At 45.4% G+C, this 18,412-nt stretch overlaps 1 protein-coding gene across 1 annotated transcript in view; it reads left to right on the forward strand.

Moving 5' to 3' along the window:
- Positions 1 to 2,397: 2,397 nt before the first annotated feature.
- The window catches only part of LOC104390504 (vascular endothelial growth factor receptor kdr-like), a 127,310-nt gene continuing 111,295 nt past the window's right edge, over positions 2,398 to 18,412 (forward strand). Inside the window, exon 1 of the mRNA XM_009999644.1 lies at positions 2,398 to 2,461. Within this exon, the coding sequence (XP_009997946.1) occupies positions 2,398 to 2,461 (64 nt within the window). The remainder of the gene's footprint in view (positions 2,462 to 18,412) is intronic.

Here is an 18,412-nt window from a genome sequence, read left to right on the forward strand (position 1 = left end):
GTAACTCAAAGAACTGTACCTACACTTTGCTCTAGTGCATTATAAAGCAGCATACATACTTGTGTGCACAAAGAATGTAAAAGTATACTAAAAAGAGGCATGAAAAACATTGTAATACCTTGATCACAGTTCAGTTTCACTAAAACCCTTGACATACACACAGTGTAAGGTCTAATGTACCTGCTGTCTCTCTTTTCTTCTTCTGAAGATGGTCTGAGCAAGAGTAACAAAAAAATGCAACTATACCCCATCCTTCAGCCATAGGGACTGACAGTGCTTTGCTGTAAGGCTGTCATAGGTCATTTAACCCCAATGCCTCATGTGTGGCATTATTGGGAATGACAATCTGTGTGGGCAGCTGTAGAGCTTCCACCACTCCCTCATTCTCAGTATAGTGTAATGGTTTGTGTACGTTAGAAGCCACATAACTGGGATGTGCATTGCAATAGCACAGAATAGGTTGCTCCCCATCACCTGAGAGCCAGCTGCATTTCCAAAGTGCCCCTTGCATGCACTGGGATGTCTCCCCGGGTGCCTGGCACTACCTAAGCACAGTTTCTGACCCTTGCAGCTGAGGCTGCACCGGCCCAGGAGGCACCTGTGGCTGAAGAAGCAGCCCTGAGCCAGGAAAAGACTGTGCTCTACCAAGGCAGAGGCAAAAGGGGAAGCATCTGTGTGTCCCCTACCAAACCACACTGTCCCCCACCAGTGCAGGAGCACTCACCCCTGCTGAAATCCTGCCTGGCATGGCAAGAGCAAAGGCTCATAGAGAAGCTGGAAGCCTCAATCTCTCTACACCCAAGTGCCTGGAGATAATGTCCAGGTGACATAGAAGCAGCTGCTATGAGAAACCCACCAGAGATCAGGGAGGCAGCTGTGCTACATAAATAACACCATTGGGGCTGCCCAAAATATCCTGTTCAAGAAAGAAACGTTCTCTGTGTCCCAAGAGCAAGGGTAGCTGCTGGAAGATGCAACACAACAGGGCAGAGAGGGTGGACGTGGCATTTCAGCAGGATACACTGATATAAAAAGAAGCCCAAACTGCTAAATAAGCAGGGAAGGGGGACAAAGACAGTGCTCCTGCAAGAAAGCCTTTATCTCAGGTGGTGTCCCTCTGTGTTCCCCTTTCCTGTGCCCTGGAGCCCTGAGAGCCCCCCAGCCAGGCAGGGGTGCTGGCACCCTGGCCATCTTCCTGCCTTCGGGGGAGTGAGGGCAGGACTGGGGAAGGTGTTGCCACCTGATGCTCCCGCGGCGCTGCAGGGACAAGCGATGCTGGGAGGCAACGGGACAACTCGGCTCATTTCTCTGACCCATCTCGGGCAGCAGCAGCAGCAACAGGAAATCCAGGAGCTCTGTGAAATGACAGGCAGGGAGAGAGAGAGAGAGAAGTCCCCTTGCCTTGGCTGGTGACGTCTCCCCTTCCTCCCTTTTTTTTTTTTTTTTTCCCCTGTCCCTATAAAGAATCTCGGGCTCGCATCAAAACTTGGAAGCGAAAGCAAACCAAAGGCAGAGGGGTGGGGGGAAAGGGAGAGAGAAAGCCCTAAGGCGGGCTCTGGCCATGCCCAAGCCCCGCTGCCTGCCGCCCGCCTGCCCCGGGCGCTGCGGGGTGTCCCCCGGCAGGTAACTGGGGTGTCCCCCGGCAGGTAACCGGGCTGTCCCCCGGCAGGCTGTCCCCCGGCAGGTAACTCGGGTGTCCCCCGGCAGGTAACGGGGCTGTCCCCCGGCAGGTCACCGGGCTGCGGGACCGGGACCTCCTCTCGACCCGCCTTGCACAGCTCGCTGAAGTGGAGAGGTTTTATTCTCCCTCCTGATCTCTCCAGCACCTGCACCTCCCTGGATAAATACATCAAAGAGGAGGCTTTTCACTCCAGCCACCTTATTCCAAACTCCAGGCAAAGGACTGCTCGGAGCAGCGACTCCCGGACTGCAGGAAACTTTTCGCCAAGCTCTGCTGGTGCTTTGCTCTGCTTTTTTAACCACTTGAGTTACTTTGCAGCACCCAGGCGGGCTGGGGAGACTGCTCTTCTCAGTGACACCTCCCCTCGGGCATCCCGTGAGTTAGAAAAGCAGGGGGAAAGGAGGAATAAAGTGAAAAGGGGGAGGGAAAGCTTAAAAACTTGCACCTTGAGAAGAAAGGCAGGAAAACGGAATCTGCAGCCCAAGGATGAAGCAGTGAATGGAAAGAACAATTTAACTGGAATCAACAAGTGGGAATTTTTGGACGCCTTGTTCTTCCCCTCCCTCCCCGCTCCAGCCCGCAGGCTTTCAGAAACTTTGTTGCTGGAAAAAAAAAAACAACAAACAACCAACCAAAAGCAACCAAAAACTTGTCCCCGTTTTGCGGACCTTCCCTCCCGCGCCTCTCCCGGGATACAGCAGGGACCCTCACCCGCGATGCTCCCCAGGCCCAGCGCTGCCCTGGCCGTCTATGCCCTTCAGGGGCTGCTTCTGCTGCACGGTAAGACCCGCTCACGCGTGGGATGCGCGGAGGGAGGGAGGTGAGGAGGAGGGGGATGAAGGGGCCGGCACCTGGCTCTATGGGGGGCCGCCCGAGGGGCGCGCAGCCTGGCGGAGCTGGTGGGGAAGGGCGCGGAGAGTCCCCGCGGGTCTTCGCACCTTCCCCCCCGCGGCCAAGGGGCGCGTGTAGAAGCCACAGTGGGATCACACCGGGATCCACCTTGAGTTGCACCTGGCCAGGCGTCGGAAGCTGGGAGGGTTCCCACGCTGTGCCGCACCTGGCTGACACGTGCAGCACAGCCAGCTGCGCTGCCTCTGCTCTGAGCAGCCTGCAAAAGTTGCCCGTGAAAGGCATATTAGCTGAAACCCTGTGTGATTTTTCACACACACAAATAAGGCATAAATCAACACAGGGTTTTGTGGATCAGAGAGAGATAAGAAGTATTTGGTAAAAGGGACCAAGTGTGTCTTGTTCCTGAGGCTCCAAGACTATTAGAGGTGGGTGAACAGCCTGGCCAGAGATGCTGCCCACACCTCAGGGCTGACTTGTGTTGTTACTTCCCAGGCTACTTTCCTAGTAATTGTGGTCCTAATAACTTCGGACTTTGGTCCAGATTCACTTTCCCATCATCAGTGCCAGGCACAGAGAAGGCAGAGAGGAGGCAATGTCTGCATCCTGTGACAAAGCAAGGAAGGCAGGCACATCTCTAACTGTCCCTGTAGGCAAAGGCTGATGATGGATTTGGAAGCAGCATTATGGATGTCAGACCTTTGTCCATCATTAGGAAAAGATAATATGTTAGCACAGACTCTGTGTGCCCCAATTAGGCTGGAAGCCAAATTGAAACAGGGCCAGGAAGTCAGAGGATTCTGGATAGCACTGATGTGATTGAGGTATTAACTCCTCAGCCACCTTTCTCTCAAAGTTCATCTCCAGCAATGAATTCAGTGAAACTTTGTTTAACCTCCCAAGGCACAAGAGGCATAGATCTATTCTGCAGGCTGTAGGTTCAACCTTCTCTGGAATGTTTGTGGCCAAAATTAGGTAGAGTTGCCCTGAAGAGGCCGACTGATCTGAATCAAAACAATTTCATCTGCAATGCAGATAGAAGATGTTATAACTGTGAATAGACATTCAGTACCTGAGGTGCTGAGTGAGGGCAGTGCAGCTGTGCAGACAAGAGATACCCCTCTGGTCAGTATTCCCCAGGTGCCCATGGGAAGGGAAACTCTCCCAGCTTGTGCCAAACTTTAGCAAAGGAGACTGAGTGTCCTCTCCTTCTGGATCAGTGGGTGATGGCAACCCCTGTGGCACTGCCCTGTGTGTGCTGCTCAGCAGCTGGCCAGGCTGGCTGGGTGTGCCCTGGGTGCCAGGGGACAGAAATTACCCACAGCCACACAGTTCATCCAGCTCAAAGGATGATTTCCTTTAGAGAACTCCTTACATACTTGGCACTTTCAGTCCTTGTGAGTGTTTAGCAGGGAAAGGAGACCATGCAAATGTCATCCCAATAATTTCCTGCCTTATAATATAAAACACATCTTCGAAATATTTTAAATTTCCTAAGTTCTACAAGTATCATTAAATTTCCACTTTTGCTTATTACACAGCTTATGTTCAACTCCTTGGAGCACTACTTAGGGTCTTTCTGCTCAAAGCTTTTGATTTAGCAATTATGGTGCAGATGCCAACAGCTGGCACATGTTGTGGCTATGGAGTGGGCTGAAGAACAGCTCTTTAAAAAATAACCTGCAAAGATTTTTTTACAGTAGCAGCACCATATATCTTCAATTAAAATTTTGTATTTTATTCCCTGATACTACCATCAAAAGCTTTTTAATATATGAGCAATCCAAATAACTTTTCAGGTATTGGAATGTACTCAGTAGTTCCAGTGAAAAATAACTGGAAAAACAATACTCAAGGAAAAAATAACAGTCCTGCCCAATCCTTTTGAAATTCAAGCAAGTTTGAAATTGAATTTTTTTTGGTCTCATTTTGGACCCTCTTTTCCAAATAGAGTATACTAGGGTGGAATACTTAGCTTGGTAACGTACACATTTCAAATATGCCACATATCTGTAGCTAAGTCAAAAGCTTCAGGAGCTCAGGCTGCTCCTGGTTTGCCAACTTGGATGCCCCCTGCATGTGGCTGGGAAGGCTGGGGGCTCAGCAGTGCACTGCTGCAAAGTCAGAGGCACAAAGTGTATGCTTTGCTGTTGCCTTCCCCTGAGGCAGCCAGAGCTGGAAAGCTGAGGATTGGAGAGCTGACAATATGGGCTGTTGATCAGTTCTAGTAAACCAAAAATGCATCTCCTAATTGGTGTTATTTCTAAACATTTGCTTTACTGTGGGAAAATGTTATAAAAAGCAGAGAAGACTTTTTTTTTTTTAAAGATTGTGATATATGAGCCCTGCCTGAAGCTGCCACATTCAAAACCAACTGGAAATCTCTTTACACAAATTCATCTATTTAAGGCAAGGCAAAAAAATGGAAAGTATTTCTGAATACTCCCTGAACTTCTAAACAACAGCATCGTACCCAAAAGAATACTGAGAATACAAGCCAGATTGTTTGGTGAAGGTTTGTGTTATAAGAACTTAAACCCTTTTTTTAAAGAATTAAAATAAAAATATTTATATGCATACATTTCCCCTTTGGTCTGCTAATATGTATGAATCTAAGTAAGAGCAATAAGGTACATTTGAGTTATCTCTGCCCTTTCATACATTCTCTGGATTGTTCATTTTACGATGCAGTACTCGTACGAAGCAATAGCTCAATCTACTTCAGTTTGAAATAATATACCAACTTGGGCGGAATATATAATATTTATGTTGCTAGTGGGTTTATGCACAAGGACAAAAGGTTTCCAACCACCACAGGAGATTTCTTAGGTACAGTCAGTGGTATGTGGTCTGTGGTTCTCATAAGTTTGTCTTCCAAATTGGCAGCGCATTTTGAAGGAGGGTAAAAATCTGCCCTATGGCACACACATGCAGAGATGTAATTCATCTTTTGCTCCCAAAGACATTGGCAAAGTACCTGCAGCAAGGATCACTTGATCATCAGCAAAGGACAGGCTGAACAAAGATGCTTTCAGTTTACATTGCAAAACAATTTTTGGGGCAGCAACAGCAACCTGCATTTTTTAAAACTACACAGGAAATTTCCAAGAGGCAGTGTTTGATTTTCAAAGTCACTATGAGAAGGACACTGAAGCTTAGCCTTACTGAAGGTCACATGCTTAGTTTGATATTTCTTCTGATCAGCCCTGCTCCACTTTTCCTTTTTTTTTTTTTTTCCTCTAAACCAGCCTGATACCACTGGAATAGGAATTTCAAATGGAAGTAATTAAAAGATGTTTGGAATATCTAAGCAACAGCTAGGAACAAAATAGCTATGTCCCTAGTGTTTTCCTTCAGAAACCAGCTCAGATGACTGAAAGGACATGAAGGCTCCTAAGTGCCAATCATGATCTTCCCATTCCTCCAGTCCTTGCCTTCAGGCAGAGCATCAAACTGTACTCAGTCACAACGACCAAAAAAAGTTGGCTACCTAGATACACTGGCATAAAATGTGTGTAGCAGAGAACTGGTCTCCTCACCAAGTTAGGTACTTCTTTAATTTTTCTTTTTAAGACCACAGAGAAAATAGTAGAAGCTGCCAAAATCAACCAGCCAAGGTTATTATCTGGAAATGGCATTTAATATAAGTGCATGCTTGAAGCTTGCCCCAGGGAATGGAACTTTAGCAGCAGAGAGCTTGCAATCATCAGAAGCAAGGTGAGATTAGAACAAATCATGTTAAACAAGGTATAAGAGGTTTGACCTTACAGACTTGTCCATGAGCCACTTCCTGAAGTGAGGAAGGAGGAATGTTCAGAGCAGGTGGGGAATCTGATCTCATGAGGCTGTGATGGGCAGAAGTGAGGGCTGCCCATTTTGTGCAAACTCCTCAATGCCCGAGTGCTGAACACACTTGTGTGGGGAACCCCAGCTCACCTGAAACCAGGTATTGACATAAATTCGGAACTGAACTGGGCAAATCTTGTGATTGCTTTTACAAGCTGATCATATCTCCTGCATTGGCCAATGACTAGAATACAAAACAGGAAAGAATCTCTTGGATTAAGACCAGTCCCCACTTGGCAGAGCTGAGCCCAGTGTGATGGTGCTTTCTTTTGCCATAGCTGCTCCAGGGCTGGCAGCACCGCGGCCATCGCTGCCACGGCACCCACAGACCCACGACTGCCTCAGCTTGGTGCCTTCTGAGGCTTTGGAAATGTAAGCAGTGAATTCACATACTAAGGGCAGCTGAGCTACTGCCCTGCGTAAATGCTGTTAACTCTTGTACTGGGCTGTTATTAACAGTGTAATACAGCTTTCCACTCTGGTGGATGGTGAGCAAGGCTGTGGGTTGCTTTATGAGGCAGTCCAATACCCTAATCTCCAAGTCCACAGATTAATCTGTCTTTCCAGCACATACTTTTTGTCCTAGCTACATCCTACATCCCTCTCCTGCTCTCCCCCCCTTTCCTGGATGTCTCCTAAATTCCCCTCAGGGCTTAGGATTCCTTGAATTTTTACATTAGAAAAAGCCAAGAGGAATTTCTCAGCCTTTCCATAACAGGAGTCTGTACAGTCCCTCTTTCCTGTACCAAAATGAATTTTGCCTTTAAAAATTGTGCCTGCCGCAGAGATTTTGGCAAGCTAAAGTGCAGTTGCCTGAGACTTGCAGCTGAATCTCTTACTTTATGCAAGCAGATGCAGTAAGTCTTCCTGCTGTGCTGGATTTCACAAGAAGCCATCTTTGCAAGCCTTCCCCCCAGCATCTATAAACAGCCAGTGCATGGGATGTGTGTAACCAGGCTCAGGGCTTTTGTTGTGGCTCTAAGCAGTAAAGCTTTTAGCGCTGAGGAGTCCTTGACATTACCAAGCAAGAAGGAAAGAACCTCGTCTAACCTTTTGAATGATGAAAGGCTGAACAAGCCAGTTTTCCTTTGTGCCCTGCAGGGAATTGCAAAAGCATATGGTCCCCAATATTTCAAATTTCAGCCAAAAACTAAACTGAGGCCCAGAATGTAAAGGAAATATAGGGACCAACCTTCTATTTTCAGATCAGTTGCCTTTGTCTTCTGCATTTCCACATAGGTTTCCTTAGATCTTCCTGTGTTTTTCTGAACTGTGGGAACATGATTGCCAAGGAAGTAGAGAGGGGAGTTTTCAGCCCTGCTGGGATTGTTCTTGATTTGAGGGTCAAGGAAGCTTGACCTAGTCACTACCTGTTCCATTTTTTTGCAAAATCTCCATGAATCTAAAACACCTCTGCCAAACTCTTTGCTTCCTTCCAGCCAGCAGCTCTGAAATGGCACACCTTGAATTCTTCCTTACAGATACACTAAGGTCAGTTTTCAGGAAAGCATCAACCACCATGAGGCTAGTTTGCCTATTCCTCTATAGCTATGAGTAAAAAAGGAATGCTTATAGGGATACCCCAGAGAAATACAGAGAAACAGCTATTCTGTAAGGTATTAATCCTGTTTGCCATTAACTCATCTTAATAACTGAAATCAGTGCTATATAGAGAAATGTAGGAGTTAAAGCAGTTTCCTCCCAGAAGTCTGCCCAGATTCCTTCATGGCTACTGAGAAGGGCTCATTTTGGCCCTTTGTAGCCACAGGGATCATTCCTGAAAGTTGATACTGAGCTTGGACTTCCCCAGCTTTTGGGTTGGGATGCACAAGGTTTGGTGCTTCAGCCCTTTAAAGTGCAGTGTGTCCTTCAGGAGTTGTAAAATATGTTTTTTCCCCTCTGCTTCTTCACTTGTTCTTCCAGCTGCCTGGAACTGGCTCCCTGAGGGGCCATAACACATGCCCACACAGTAGCACTTGGAAGCCCTTCTTGTGGGCAATCCTAATTACAATACGCCTTCATACAGGAAATGGCTGTTGGAAGAGATTGCCCAGAACCCTTAACAGGAAGACTGTGTTTGAAAGGAGGGAAGTAAAGCACTGTGGATTATCAGTTGCAAACCTCAAGGTCTCTGTCTTTCCTTGCAGAAAAATAAATCCCACAGGTGCTATGTTGACTAGCACTGGGTCATTAGGTACATCCCCCACCTCCACTTAGGGAGGGTACCCACTCCATTCCCTGCCACTTCACTAACTCCTGAATTAATACTATCATTGCTACTTTGCAAAGATATGAGAAAGGACTTACTGAGCGTCCCCTCATACCTGAAAAGCACAGGTATTACTTTGCTCCTTAACCCATGAGGAATACCAGAAGAAATAATAATGTCACAACCAGGTGTGGGGAGAAATACTTTCCCAGATCTCTTTCTGGCTGTATATGAGGCAAGGAAGTTGTATCAGCTCTTGCAGCATGACACAGCAGGATGGAGCTAAACAGCAAAGTTGGCTAGTTAAAAGGATTCTGTGCTGTTACAATTAAAGGATGATTCAAGTGAATCTAAACAATGATGTCATCCTGAGAACCTTTTAAACACAATTTAAGCTATTACATGGTGTGAAGCAGAGAGAATCAGCTAACCTTTTGGCCTGCCACATTTTTTTCTCTAAAAATGGATGATGTCTGAGTTATTCTCATTTCATGTTCATGCATCTGGGACAAGCTCTGCTCTCAGTTACACAGGTTTAAAGCTGTAGCTTGGCTGAAGTCAATAAATAGCCTGCCTTTGAATTTGCCTTTGTGTGACAGAGAACATTTATTTTACCATGGTTGTTTATACATTTTGTGGTAGAATCTGAGCAAGAAAAAACTGACTGAAAATTGCTCTCTCACTTAATGCTTTATAAAGGTGGAGATTTTACTGATCTTGCTGGAAAAAACTGATTTGTTTTGGATGAGAAAATTCACAGTGAGAAAGCTAAGTCGCTTGCTAACTTTCCTACAAGGAAGGAAAGTCAGAGTGCAGCCTCTGCTCTGAGACTGCAGCACTCACGTGTGTGAGACAGCACAACCACCTCTTTGGCTAGTCCTGAACCAGTGGACACTCTCCCTTCACATTTATTTTCGCTTGAAAAATCTCATTCTGTTAAGCCTCCTGAGGGCTCTTATGCTTCAAACAACTTTCCTTCAGGCTTGGCAAATTTTCTATTGAGTAAGGATGGAGCAAGAGCTAAGGAAAGACAACAGGGTTTGGCCCAATAGGAATTACCAGATAGAGTAATTAATCCCCAGAACCCTATGTCAGTGTGAATGGAGCAGATCACGCAATGGGGAGGGATTCCCTGGGGCAGAACCTCCTGTGGCTGTGATCTCAATGCAGTTGGCCCATCTCACTTTGAAAGATACATGTGTTTCTTACAGCTCATCATCCCACTCAGTGATGACTTTTCCAAACACAATACCATGGGTCTCTGGGAATGTAAGGCCCAGTTGTTACCCTGTAGCTGCTAATGATCTCGTTAACAGTTTTATTACCTAAGCCACAGATACACCAGGTTCTGACTTCATCCAGAAAGGAGATAAACCAAGTCTTCAGAGTGATGTATTTATAGTTTTGAAATTGCTGCAGGATTTCCAGGCTATGCTTGTATTTGGATTTTTTCCTCATGGCTTTCCCACCAAGTCATATAAACAGGGGTAACTTCCTTCTTTGGTGCAATAGCACTATGCCCTACTGAAAGAGAAGTGCAGGTCAAGGCAAAAAGACCCAGTGTGACATGACTCGGGGGATGAAGGAACTATCTGGGCAAGGTGAATGTGGGAAGACTGCAGGCTATTGAGTAGGGTATGGCAGAAGGTTCCCCCCATCTGGTCCAGACAGTACTGTACACTGCAATCCCCATGAGAGAATTTTGTCATTACCTTTGAAGGAGGGTTTACACAAGGCTGATCTATTCTTCTTAGTATTCTGGAGACATGGGATTATCTGGGGATACTGACTAGAGACATTTCAACTGAAAGACCAGTAGAGTCGGTTATTTATATGCTATGGCTTATATCAGAAGAGCACTGGCAGACTAGAAAGAGGAGCAAGAAAGATCCCTAAAATAAATCTGGGGTTTCACAATATATTAATTGGACTGTGATCTTACCAAGGATAAAAATATTTGGTATAAATTAGCCATGTCCTTTGCCTTTTTACTGTTGTCTACTTCACCTTTGAATTTTAATGTTCAAACCTACATGATGAAATGCCATTATTAATTTAATTTAATAAACCATGAAGTAGTGTGCCTTCTTCTGGTTACTCAAGTTGATCTCTGTTGAATTTTGTGCATAACTGTGGTTGTTATATTAACATTAAGTTACTAACCTTCTTCTCCTAATGTACAATCCAGCATGTCAGAGCTGGTATACAATATCATCTAGGGCAGGCAGCCACAAACAGGCACTATGACATCTCACAAGTCTACAAGTGCACACTAATGCTCCCAAGAAAAGGGCTCCTTTTCCCATCCCAAGAGTATGTGCACAATTTGTTTTAACATTCTTCATGACAGTATCTACAGCTTTCTGGAGAGCTTCTGGCAGAAGGACAAAAGAAGAGAAAAGGAGACAGTTTTGTCTGGGTATAAATCTCAGTTTTCATTTGCCAAACCTGTCCTGCACTTTTGAGAAAATCAGGGCAGTAAAGCTCAAAATTCTGTGCTTAAAGTGGGATTAGTGGAAAAGCTAAAACGGAGCTAGTTTAGATTTCCATGGAGTACAGTCTGCATAGCTGCCATTCAAGGCCATTTGCTCTTCCACTGTACAATACCATGGTATCATTGTACTTTAAAACATTAATGCAGACTTTCAAATGCTGCAGGGATTTGTGTCTGGAATCAAGCGATGCAGCTTTGACAGAGCCCTGGGCCAGGCTGCCCAGAGAGGCTGTGGAGTCTCCTTCTCTGGAGACATTCAAAACCCACCTGGATACGTTCCTGTGTGATGTGCTCTGGTGATCCTGCTCTGGCAGGGGGGTTGGACTGGATGATCTTTCAAGATCCCTTCCAACCCCTAAGATTCTGTGATCCTCTGATTCTGCCTTTCTGTCTGCCTATGCCTGGGACTTGCTCCAGCCTCACCATTTGATCTAATTTTTTTTATCTCAACGTTTTTCTGATTTAACTGATGTTTTTCTATAAAAACTGGCTTTTGAGATAGTTTACATAAAAAAACATAAAAGCATCTTTCAGAAACTGGTAGCTATTGCTTGGGAAAACAGGAATAATAATTGAAAGATAAACAACTGGATAGAGTCACTTCAGCCAGAAATACGAGACACGAAGTTGACAGCACGAATCTCTTATCAGTTGGTTCTGAGACTACAAATGCCCTGAGCAGCTCACACTGCCTGTGCAGTACTGCAGGATGTCCTTTAGGGGCTGGTTGCTGCATTAAAAGCACCACTAAAGATTTTCTCCTTGTGCAGAGAGGGGATAGAGGGATGTGCATTCAGACAGCAACGGTGCTGCCCCTGCCCCTTCTCCTCAAGTGGCTTTTTTTCCTTCCTGGGTCACACCTAGTGCTACCACACTTCGATAATGTGGGAACCACCTTATCTATGAACTAGCTCTTTTCCTTATCGAAAGAAGTGTAATCTTTAACCCAGGGTTCAGTGCTCGACAGTATGTATGAGGGAAATACTAAAGGCTTTAACCCTGTGACTCTGGAATTGCTGTTACAGGTTCTGGACATTCCTGATACAGTGGTTCTACTCTTCCTATGCATTCCTTTTGTATCCTTGGAGCAGCAATTAAAGTTAATATTGACATTGCTAAAGCATAACCATTATGGTTCAGGATAAACACTTCACCTTGAATCAGGCAGCTAAAGCTTTGCAGAGCCATTGTTTTTAGCTGCTGATTCTTTAATTCCCAGACTGACCAATATCTCTGGTCTTGTCTAGTGTCACCATAGGCAGACTCCTTAAATGCAGACCTTGTTAAACAGGCTTAAAAAGAGACAGTAAAGGGGGTTAAAGAGAATCATTAGGAGAGCCCAGAACAACCAGTCATCTTTCCTGTTCTAAAAGCTTTCTGCTTATCTCTGTTCTGGTCTTGACATCTGCTGGTAGTGAAAGCAAAGCAGGGACACTTGGGCGTGGTGGGATGTAGAGTGTATCTCACCCATGGATCTCCTTGTAGTGGATACGATAAAGGAATTGAGAGAAATTCCCTGCATACACAGGGCAAAGGTCTCTCTCTTGTGCTCTTTCATTTAATGGCCCAAGTGAAGAACTTCAGTGTGCATTGTACTGCTAGCCTTTGAAAGGATGCCTTTTTGTTTTGATTCTATATTGTTCTAAGTTAAATAGTAGGAAAAGAGAAATCTCTGCCACCATAACATTCCCTTATAGGTCTATTCATTATAGATCCCTAGAGGAAACTGAGAGTTCCCCTGGACAATAGCCTGATATACAAACGAGCATACATTAACTTTCTGTGGTTGTATAGTTCATTTTGACTGCATTTCCTTTACATTCTTAGGAACATGGATTCAGGCATAATTTGATTTGATGTCTTCCTCTGCCTTGAACTGCTATCTTGTTAAACATAGTGCATGTCAAGCAGCCTCTCTGCAGCAGAGGCCTGAAATGGAAATGGTTCAGACAGACATGGTGGAGCATGGAGGGGTGATTTTGGAGTGAGTGGGAGGGCCAAGAGCAGAAGAGATGAGGCCAGGTCTGCAGGGTTTCAGCTGAACTGGGGAATGGATGCTGGGGTGGCAGCTGGTCAGATGCCACCCTCCAAGCCAACAAGGGTGTCAGGTGGGTTACCTGACATGATGTTTAAGTAACTCAACTTCAGTCCCCTGTCCTTTGAGAAACCCCTTAGGGAAGCTCACCTGGGGCACACCTGCAATGGCTTTGGCAGCAGTAACTCCAGAACAGGGGCCGCAGCAGGGTGCAATCCAGGATCACTCAGGAACTCTGCCTGGGAAATGGCTGATGCAGTTACAGATGTGTTCACTGCACTAATTAGCAGAGACACTTTGCTCAGGACCACAGCCCAGAGGCTGCTTGAAGTACACTCTCCAGTTTGTAGGTACCCACTCAGACCTCTAGCGCTCTGGGCACCTTGGCACTGCATTCCTCTCTGCAGCACAGGTACCTTTTCTGCTTTTGTGCCTCTGCTCTTCTGTAAATCAGGGAGATGAGCACATCCCTTCCTCCCTGGAGGGCTGGGGTGATAAACATTTTGAAGAGAAAAAGCAGCTCAGGAGCTGTAGTAGATTTACTTTCATCTTTCACTTCCATCACCAGAGAAAAAGCCATTTAAAGCTGCAAGGATATTGAAGCATTTAGGGTTGTAAGGATTAGGACTGCTATACCATGACAGGCTTGGTCTGAACCATCAGAAATTAATCTCTTCCCTGTCCACCAGACTCCTATAGAACTTGGGTTTGGCTGTTGCTCTTTTGCATTGACATGCCCTGCTCTCACTTATAGGATGGGAACAGAGCCAAGCAGATGAAAAAGATTAGGGACTAGACCAGCCATTGTTACCCTGCTTTCTGTAAACACCTTTGCCCAGCCTGAAGAGTGTGACACCTGCTTCTGAAATGCTGCTGGTCCCATACAAAAGGTGTGTCTAACACACCCTTCCCTGCTAGTGCTGACTTTCAGAGCCTGCTCACATGCCCTGGGTACCAGCAGGTGCATGGCAGTGATGCACAGGGCTTGCAAGGCTACAGTTTTTCTTGACTTCCTTCTAACGCGGTACCTCCCTCAGCCTCTTGGCCCACACATGTGGTAGGTTGCTTGTTTCCTTGGAGGAATAATGAAGTGCAGACACATACACACACACCTGCAGGCATGCATAGGTGCAAAGGGATGCACTGTCACTCCAATTTCAACTATATTCCAAAAGCTTCTTAGTTTTCATTCCGATTGTGTCTTCTGGCACAGATAAATTTGCAAAGCTAATTTTCAACTCCTGTTTAATGGATTCCCCTGCTGTGTGTCTGTTACAGTTAAAAGACTCCAGATTGAGAGTTTGTTCTTGTCTCCCCTGTGCACATCTATGTTGGAGGTGCTTCTTGGAGAGCTGGTTAATGAGCCTGAAGTGTGCTGCATGTTTGTGCTGACATTCAGGAGGAGTTCCTTCTCCTCCTTAGAGGAAGGTAGTCCTCACACCCTTAAAGCCCATGCATTTTCTTCCTGCTTTCACCCCAGTAGAAATAAGGTGACTCTAGGTACCAGACTGTGCAAGGCAATATTGGATTAATCAAAGTTGACAAGTGAAAGGGGAAAACCTCCTCACCAGCTCACTTGTCTGGAACTTGCATGATTTCTGGGAGGAAGAAAGAACGGCAGCTGAGCAGCAAGCAGCCAGGGTTCAGAACACACTGTTACACTCTATTTCCTCCTTGCCCCATGTGCTTGCACCACTGGTCACCCACCACTACCACCCACACCAGATATTCATTCCTTCCAGCTCCTGTGGAAACTAAAGAGGCATTCCTTGGATGATCCTGCAGCTCAGCACAGAACTAGGAGCCAATTTACCTGAGTTCTAATTCCTGCCATGCTGCAGGCTTCCTGTATAACCTCAAGATACTTAACTGTCTTTTAGTTTCCAGCAGTATATAATAGCAACTACTTACCAACTTCACAAACACGTTGCAAGGTTTAATCCCTTTGTAAGCCATCTTGCAATTAATCTTAGAAATGCAGACTGTTATGATTGTTATTATTATTATTGCCACTTTGGCACTGCCCTTTCTCAGCCACGGGTGTTTTACTATGACATTTGCACTTTCCCAAACCTACAGCTAAGTACCAGTTTCCACAAATATTTTCCCATTTTGGGCACAGTATATTGGATGTTTAAGTACACATTTTGGTCTCTAGCAGGTACAAAGAGGAGCCTGGGTCAGTGTTGGACCTGAGCACTGTGTAGGGTTAGGATTAGGGTCACAAAGAAGAGGGCTGCAAGTCTCAGGGAATGAAGTGAGCAGGAGGCAACAGAGACAAAAGCCTATAGTGCAGAAAGGTGCCCCAGGAGCCAAAATGGCTCACTGAAGTTCTCTGTGGTGGTTTCTGGGGGGCAAGAGAGGTATCAAGGTGTCCTGGCTGTGCCTAGGCTGCTGGGGAAGAAGTCTGCCTTACAGAAAGACTGTCACAGACACCTCTCAATGCTGAAAAACCAGGCACCAGATGGGTTTATGGATTGTCATTAATTCCTCACCACAGAACAATGTCTGCTCATGAAGCCAGCCCAGTGAGGGTACAGAACACTTAGCACTCATTCAGCCACTGCTTTGGATAGACATGACCAATAATCTGGATCTTTTCATGTGCAGTTAAGACATGTAAAAAAGATGAAATTATTGGAGAGTTAGAAATCTCATCTTTACATCCATGCTAAGCTAAAATTACAATTGCTCCATCTCTTATTAAGTGGTTTCTCTTGCTTAAAAGGGAACAGCATAAATGAGTTTTCACTGGAATATGCTATCCTGGCATTTTAATTAAGATGAAAATTTATGGGTAAAACAAAATACCTGGACATTATCAGTTTTAATGGCTGTTATTTAATTTGTCAGCTGGGGTAATCCATTTGCTGTGTGAAATGCAGTGCTAAGGCTATGGTATCTCTGTGCTCAAGAGTAACATATTCCCAAGCATGTTGTCTTTGGCATGGCCAGTATTTTATCTGCCAGAGCCAACGTTAATGAAAAATTCCTGAAAAATTCCACATTTCAACACAGCAACACTCTGATGGGAATAACAATATCTTCTGACCTTGTTCAAAAGCAGACATTGAGCAGGATACAAACTCAGGAAATATTCCTGAAGCCCTGTACCCAGGACTTTGGGTACTTGGTGCTAATTCTGTAATGCTTGCCTGCCTTTACATGTGTCATCAACACTGTCAGGCTGTGTACTCCCCATAGTACCTGCATCCAAAATCAGCATTTCTTGGAATAGACATGCATGCAGTCAGAAACAGTGGGTTGGTGAAAGTAAAAACTGCTTCTAGTTTTGTTGCACAATAGTGTCATCTCCTTGAAACAACCAGAGTGATGCAGCAACTTTATAATGAGAACATGTCTGTAGAGAAGTGGGTTTCCTCTTCTGGGACAATGCTGGAGAAGTCATGAGTCTTTCTGACATGGGAGGTAGGAGTATTTGTAATCCATTACAGTCAACATTAGCCTAGGTGATTTGTGAGTTCATCTCCTCATTGCACTGAACAGTCTGGAAAACTAAGGTCAAGCAAATAAAACTGTGAAATAAAAGCCTAGTCATGAGAAAGGTGACATTAAATCACTGTCACTGATTGCAAAGTGACAGTGCAGGGAAATGGAAGGGGTTAGTTTACTTGCATTTGCATGAACTGAATTCACACAGCCATTTTCCTTAGGAGTTCAGAGCATCATGTGCTTTTGTTGTAAGCAGGGCAGAACTAGAGATTAAATGGCCCATGGCCTGTGCCACAATGAAATTGCTGACTTGAACAAGAGAAGAGCCACCCTGAATTTCTCCTTCAGTCCTTTCACTTGAGCCTTGCACAATCAGACCATCCTTGCTGCTCTGAAGAGGCTTCTTGTCAAGGCAGTCCCTGTGATCTGGGCAGGACAGGCAAGCCTGAGCTGTGGAAGATCCCAACATAGGAAAGACAGGCCATTTGCAGGAGACCTTGCAACAAAGCTCAGAGAGGCATGCTGGATTTATTCATGTAGTGTAGGGCCAATAAGTGGAGAAATAACTGAGCTTGTCAATACAGAAGGAAAAACCCATGTATATAGCCTCTTCACACACAGTCCTACTACTGAAACCTCAGCACTATATATACACACTTTGTGGACCAGAGCACAGAGAGCAAAAGAAATCAGAGTTACAACTAACTGACACCCAAAGTCAGCTCATTACACCCACACCCACACCTGACAAAAGGCAGGGCAAGCAGCATAATTTATTCCCCCCCTGTTGTCACAGTCCATGATAGCATCTACTATCCACAACTGTCTGTCATGCCCTAGAGACAGGAGAGAGCCTGACAGTAAACAGATAAGAGCAGGTGCTAATTTGATGCCACGGTCCAGCACACAGATACAATGCTGTGTAGATGCTCCAGTTTCAGCCCCTCTCTTGCCAAATTCTCCCCTCCTTTGGAGTCTTTTTAAATGGTAGTTGCTCAGTCAGCAGTGAGAGCACACTGTTCCTCCTCTGTAGACAAGATCTTTGATGTGCTCATGCTCTGAGCTGCCACCTTTATTTCAGTTTTAAAGGGGATGCAGGTTCTTGCCAGCCACAGACTTTCCTAAATATTTATCTCTGCTAAAAACAGTTTAGTTTCTGGATTTAGCCCAGGGTTGATTCTGATGAGAGACATCAAACACAATATACATGAATCAGGGAAAGCACATCTGGCATTGCCTGTGTGCTGTAGGAATATAAATAAGAGCCAGTAAACTCCAGCTGGTGAGTTATTTGTACTGCAACAAGGCTGTCAGCTTTCTAATATCACCACCCAGTGAGAAGAGGGTGCCATGAATCATCTGGGGCTGCTCTGTGGTCCCCCACTGGCATGTGTCTGTCTTTTTGCATGAGAGGACTCAAAAGCAAGGGATCATAAACGCTCTTTTGAAAATGGTTTGCAAGAGTGCTGAAAAGAGTGGTGGGCCAAGCCAGCAGTGCTGCCAATATTTAGAACATGATGATATTTTATTTTTGGAAGTATCTGATCCAAATGTTCTTTTCCTGGAGATTCATTCTCCTGCCTGCCTCCCTCGCCTCCCTCAGACTGATGGTGCCAATATTTCTATTGCAACTTCCTTGCTCCCAGCTATTTCCTACTATAGATTTCCCTCCCATCTCTCCTGGAGCTGATAGTTCAGGCTGCACCCTGCATTGTTCTGCTGGGCTGGAAGGAGCCAAATGTCAGTGCCTGATTCGGCTGCCTAGGCAGAGGCACCCAGTGCTGCTCAGGATGACCCTGGAGGCCTCCAGCTCCTGCTACTGAAGGGCACAAGCACCACAGAGAT

This window comes from Chaetura pelagica, unplaced genomic scaffold (genome assembly GCF_000747805.2).
Source record: "Chaetura pelagica isolate M959 unplaced genomic scaffold, ChaPel_1.0 scaffold456, whole genome shotgun sequence".
NCBI classification, from domain to species: Eukaryota; Metazoa; Chordata; class Aves; order Apodiformes; family Apodidae; genus Chaetura; species Chaetura pelagica.